Source organism: Nematolebias whitei, chromosome 12, assembly GCF_014905685.2.
Source record: "Nematolebias whitei isolate Nwh7 chromosome 12, NemWhi1, whole genome shotgun sequence".
Taxonomy (NCBI): domain Eukaryota; kingdom Metazoa; phylum Chordata; class Actinopteri; order Cyprinodontiformes; family Rivulidae; genus Nematolebias; species Nematolebias whitei.
Window position 1 is genome coordinate 34,184,729 of NC_056509.1, and position 6,000 is coordinate 34,190,728.

Here is a 6,000-nt window from a genome sequence, read left to right on the forward strand (position 1 = left end):
GCACTGGCTGCAGAGAAGGACGTCATGAAGTTAAGCGTCAGCTAGTTAGTACGTTAACTAACACTAACTTAGGTTAGCTGTGACCGGCAGCCTACCTAGCTAAACTAACTCGCTACATGCTCATCAGAACGTCAAACAGTAGCTGGGTGTGTTTACAGGTGAATACACTCTTAATGATAACCTGTGAGTATTCCTACCTCGTTAGAGCAGTTCAGCTCCCACCACACACACAGCTGCTGAAGCGATGTGAAAAATCTCGCATCGAATTCGCGCTATATAAAATATCGCGAGAAAAAACGAGATTTCCTTTCCATCAAACGCTCTTCACCAAAATAAGAGAAGTGGAAATGTCTTTAAATAAAATGATAAATAAATAGAACAGGTCATTTATATTTTATTATATGTTACTATCCATGTTGTCCATCATGACTGCCGGAGTCGCGATTTTTGTGCATTTACACAATTTTGCTCTTTTTCCAACATTCAAAATTAAATGAATAAATAGTGTTATTTAAAATGTATTAATAAACACAGGATTGCATTAAATAATACCCTGTTTCTTCTTCTGCAGGTTTTTCAGCAGGTAACTCGTTAATTTTTGTGCTATTTCAACAATTTATATAGAATACACTATGCATTCTGGTAATGACTTTTGATATGAGTGCAATTTGTACTTTTTGAAATATTTAGCTTTGTCAGTCATGTTTTTCTTATAAAGTGGAGCTCTCTTCACATCCATTTAAACACTTGTGCTGTTTAAAACCTTTTACTGGTCATTTCTCAACCTTTTAGTTCCTTATTGTAGCTTCTTGTTGCTAATTTCAGCTTCATTCAACTTTCAGCTTTTTTTTCCCAGCTGTTCTCTTCTTTCTGCCATTGGCATCAGAAGCATTTGTAATGTGTGTGTGTGTGTGTGTGTGGGGGGGGGGGGGGGGTTTCACTGGTGGGGGATCTGGGGGTCCTCTGACCTTTTCTGCATTTTGATGTATTTTAATGGTTTGTTATTCATCTATGTCTACCTACATGAGTAAACACTTGATTCAACAACTATTTTAGGGAGCATGGCACATTTTCCCCCGCCCCACCAAACAAATATTTTTTTAGATGTGAGGGGGACACGTCCCCATGGTAATTGTTGCGATGCATATGCTTTCTGCTAATTTAAACTTTTCTCTGCTTTTGCAGCTACTTTTTAGATATTTTTTTCTGCTAATTTTGCAATTTTCTGCAACTTATTTTAATTATTTTAACGTGCATTTTTCTAATAATTCCACCTTTTTACGGTCCTTCAAGCCGCTTTCTGAATTTTTTTGCTTTTATAGCGTTTTCGGCAATGTTTTTGCTAAATCGATTGTTTTGTAAGCTATTCAGCCTTTCTCTATATTTAATTTATTTTCTGCTCGTTTCCGTTTTACTCAGCTTTTAATTCTTTTTTTTTACACATTTCTACTGTTTTTCAACTGCTTTCTGTTTTTCTGCTTTTAGCGACTGTCAGCCGTTCAAATTCAACTTGCATTAACAGTTCAGTTACGAATCCTTTTACAGCCTGGTTTAAGTATTTTCAGCAGCTTTCATTAAAAATCATTCAGCAATAAGCATTCATACTACTTTTTTTTTTTTTTTTTTTTACAGGACATGCAATTTCTTAATAATTAACACACAATACTGCTGTACTTCAACATGACAGACTGATATCTGATTCTAGTCACACAATTTATAGAGTATTCATGTTTTCATCCACAGTCTGTGTTTACATGTACTGTATACAATAATGCATAGTAACGAAAAAGTAAACAATTATCAAACACAATTTTTTTTTATTTTAAAGCTGATGCTATACAACCTGTTCTGTTGGTGTGCATGCTATACCACCATTTGAGAACTGTTCTCAGGTTTCGATGTAAAGATCAAAACAGATCTAGCTACAGAATACTATTTGCTCCTGGGACTCCCAGTACCAAGAATCTGTTCAGTTTGAAAGTGAAATCTACGGGACGTTCACTGGGAGGTCTGTAGTTTCCTCCCATTGCTGAACTGAGGAGAGGAATGAGCTCGCAATTCTCTTCAAACAAGGCAAGCTTCTTTCTGTACATCTGGCGGTTATGGTGTGTGCTTTTCTGGTTGAAAGCTTAAAAGAATAGTTAGACAAAAATTAGAATAAAAAATAGAGTGACAGATACAAGTAAAATATATATGAAAAAACAAAACAACACATAAAATCTCTGCGGTCATTTTGATTGCTTGTAAAATTGTAATTTTTATCTGCAGCACCTGTGTTGCTCACCTTTTAAATAGAAGGCCACGTAGAGCAGAGCTGACCTTTGGATGCTGAGAAAGGGGTATTTTGGTTTGAGAGTCCCAACAGCTGTCATGGCCTTAATCACAGCGACTGCAACGCCCTAAAAAATATACATTTACCTCAAAGCAAATTCAATTTTACACTTTAAGTTTGTGTTGCAAGTTACAAATTAACGTAAAGTGGGGCATTTAAGTTTACCTGTTCCAGGTAGCTCAATGTGGGAAGGGAGGTGAGGGAAACGGGCACAGGAAGAGGAGGAACTTTATGGGGAAGCTTCTGGTCCCAGTAGGTTTCAGGAGTTCTAGTAAATATGTTGTAAAGAAAAAGAACAAATGTTTTCCGTGATTTCAAGATACGTTTGAAGAAGAAAATCTAAAATCAAAGCGGCACGGTGGTGCAGCTGGTAGAGCTGGTGGCTCTCAGCAAGAAGGTCGACAATTCAAATCCCAGCCCGGGACCTTTCTGGGTGGAGTTTGCATGTTCTCTCTGTGCATGTGTGGGTTTTCTCCCGGTACTCCGGTTTCCTCATGCATGTTAGGCTGATTGGTAACTAAATTGTCCCTGGGTGTTAGTGAGAGAGTGAATGGTTGTTTGTCTCTATGTGTCTCTGTGATGGACTGGAGACTTGTCCAGGGTGTACCCCACATTTCTCACAGTGATAGCTGGACATGGACACCAGTGACCCCATGAGCCGAAAAGGAAGAAGTGGGTAAAGGATAATGGATGGATGGATCTAAAACAAAGTAGGTTGTACAGTTTTCAATTGTCAAAGAAATACCTCAGAAATGTTTCCTGTTTCTCTTTTGTTTGAAAGACATAGATCCTTTCTCTGTATTCCACTGCATATTCCATTTTTCCTTGAACCAGAGCTTCATATCTAAAAAAAAAAAAGAAGACTTTTTATGGTTTTGCGAGGTGTTTTAAAAAAAACCACACAGTGATCAATAGTCTTGTATTTTTTAGTATTTTGAAATATATTTTTCATCATGGGGTTAATGTGTACCTTTGTTTCCCATCCATGTAAGTGACAGGACAGAAGCCCTTCATTTCAGCCTCCTGTGGGAACTTGCTCTTCACCTGGATCTCAGTCAACTTTCTTGGCAGCAGGGGGGGCTGTGGGAGGGCGTGGGGGCAGCTGGGTGCCACAAATTGATCAGGTGTTGACAGGAACTTCTGTTTTTGAGTAAATGCACATTTTTTTTCCAGTCACTGATGTATTATTTGCACATTAAGTTCATGGAAAAAACTAATCGCATCTATCCAGCTATCTCATTGTATGTAAAAACAACACAAACTTGGAGATTATATAATTAGCTTGTCAACTATTTGAACTTTAGCTTCTTCTGTGTGCAAGGACTTTCAGGACACTGACCTCTAGATGTTCTTTGCCACATAACTTGTAATAACGCCTCCTGTACTCTGCCGCGTGAGTCAAGGCTGCATTGTCTGAGCCGTCCACCAGGTGGTGCTGTAGAGCCAAGCAGACAGGACAGTACTGACCAAACTCTCCAAGCCTGCAGTTCAACTCTTTGGGGGTGATGCACAACCTATTGATGCTGGCAGCTTGTCCTGTTAAACAAACGTAAACAGAGTTGGAATTGTATATATAAGAGTCAAACCAAAACAATAAATGTTATACCAGAATTTGATCCCATGATTGTCGTCGGAGGATTTACCACTTTGTGTCTTTTCTAAGTAAGACTGGATATGTTTCATGCTGATGCTGACTTCCTTCATAATGTTGGTCCAGAGCCACCACTTGCTCTTTAAGCCATCAAGATTAAACCAGTTCTGATGCTGCTGTTGGAAGTATTGCCTTATGTGCTCCGCCTGCTTCTTATAACAGGAAGTGCAGCTTTTGAGGATGTCAGAGTTGTCATGCATCAGATAAGGCCTGTAATGATTGGGGGACAAGGTGATCTGACACATTTTGTTTGTAACTTTGTTATTTTAATCTGCTGCCCTGTAATTATGGTAGCCATTTTGAGGGTTATCTTACTTGTTGGGGTTCATCTTGTCTATTTGGCCTCTCTTTAGCACCTCCAACGTGTCAAGTTCAAGCTCTACCACCAGCATGGGGATGATTCTGTGAGATCCCATCAGTTCAGTCTGCTTGAGGGTCACCGGAAAACCATCCAGAACATATCTGAAACATTAATTAAGCAAGATATACTGATAAATACCCATGTGTAGGCTTCTTCATTGTTGCCAACGTGCTGTGTACTTCTTTAAACACCAAAATAAAGTAATTTATACCAAATATATAATCATTATAAATCCTACAGGTTCATGGTCTTACCCCTGAATGCTGCTGACTGAACTTAGGAGTGCCACCTCCAGACACTGAATGGCCAATTCATCAGGTATAATAAGACCCTGCGTAAGGTAGCTTCTCATCTGGTCTGCCAGATTAGTGTGTCCTTGATTGTTCAGTACCATACGCATGACACCACCAATGGACAGTCGAGCCAAGCCATAGTTTTTAGCAAGCAGCTTTGCCACTAAAAATACAAACAGAAGAATTAATACTCTCAACAAGAGAGTAAATCTTCTGCTGTTTTGCCTCTTACCTGTAGTTTTCCCAGATTTGGGAGGTCCAATTACAGCTAGTTTTATAGGGAGTGTAGGAGTGGGCTTTGGTTGGCGAAGGTATTTTAAGGGGTGGAGCATAAATTTGTTGAGGTTCTCAATGGATGCAAAAAAGTAGATATACCGACTGAGGAGGAGGGGATACATGGTGCTGAGAGGCCACGGCAAAGGCTGAATCATGTCTCTGTTTTCGTATAGCTGCAAATGAAACGATAAACAATAGGAAGGAAATTTAAAGTAATACAGACAAACTGACACTGTCTTTGCTCAAAATGTCACTACATGGCAGGAGACAAACTCATAGGTATTTCCTTAGAGTGGATATGCCTAAATTATGCCCACCTGGATGGGGTCCCAGCAGCCGAAGGCACTGTGAAGCTTGTAGGTGGAGAACAGCAGCTTCTGGGCGAGGCTGTATGAGATGGGCTGGCATGTTTGGAAGAGTGACTCCCTGTTGGTCAGCAGGGGCTGGATAATCTGGAGCAGATGATGCTGAATGAGGTGGAGCTTGCGTGATGCATTGATCACCATTTTGGGGATGTTATGCTCACTCAGGAGTTCCTGGTGATAAAATGAACACAGTACAGCCAATGCAACCACGGGAAAAAACACAAGGACTTTATGTAGTGAAACTTGCACTACACATGAAAAAGTAGGTGGTAACAAATTATCAGCGTTTTTACACATAAAGGTTGCTCTTGGATGGAATAGTTCAGATGCTTTGAAGTGGGGCCCTATGGAAAGGTTATGAATATCTTACTTGCTGTAAATATTTATTCAAACAACATCAGTTTGGAGAAATAATGTTTAATTTTGACTGGACTGGCAAGTTAACAGCTAGTCCAAGTGGGGCCAAGATCAAAGTTAATTGCTGCCAAATTATAATAACTTCAATATTTTTTTTTCATAGTAGTTGATGAAAAAACTTTATTAAAACCTTCACACCTTGGCCAATTTTTCAATAATTTGGCAGATATGTTCAAATATTCTTGCTACAACTTGACAAGGCTGCACTCAAACTGTTACAGCTAGGTGCTGTTGCCTCTACTTCAGTGTCCTTCTTAGTCCATCCATCCATCCATCCATCCATCCATCCATCCATCCATCCATCC

At 39.4% G+C, this 6,000-nt stretch overlaps 1 protein-coding gene across 1 annotated transcript in view; it reads right to left on the bottom strand.

Moving 5' to 3' along the window:
* Positions 1-1,922: 1,922 nt before the first annotated feature.
* ak9 (adenylate kinase 9) overlaps positions 1,923-6,000 on the bottom strand; it is a 14,181-nt gene continuing 10,103 nt past the window's right edge. Inside the window, exons 26-36 of the mRNA XM_037685472.1 lie at positions 5,231-5,449; positions 4,870-5,086; positions 4,599-4,800; positions 4,299-4,445; positions 3,976-4,193; positions 3,672-3,868; positions 3,303-3,472; positions 3,078-3,176; positions 2,498-2,600; positions 2,285-2,399; positions 1,923-2,128 (exon numbers count right to left, since the gene is read on the bottom strand). Of these exons, the coding sequence (XP_037541400.1) occupies positions 1,923-2,128; positions 2,285-2,399; positions 2,498-2,600; positions 3,078-3,176; positions 3,303-3,472; positions 3,672-3,868; positions 3,976-4,193; positions 4,299-4,445; positions 4,599-4,800; positions 4,870-5,086; positions 5,231-5,449 (1,893 nt within the window). The remainder of the gene's footprint in view (positions 2,129-2,284; positions 2,400-2,497; positions 2,601-3,077; positions 3,177-3,302; positions 3,473-3,671; positions 3,869-3,975; positions 4,194-4,298; positions 4,446-4,598; positions 4,801-4,869; positions 5,087-5,230; positions 5,450-6,000) is intronic.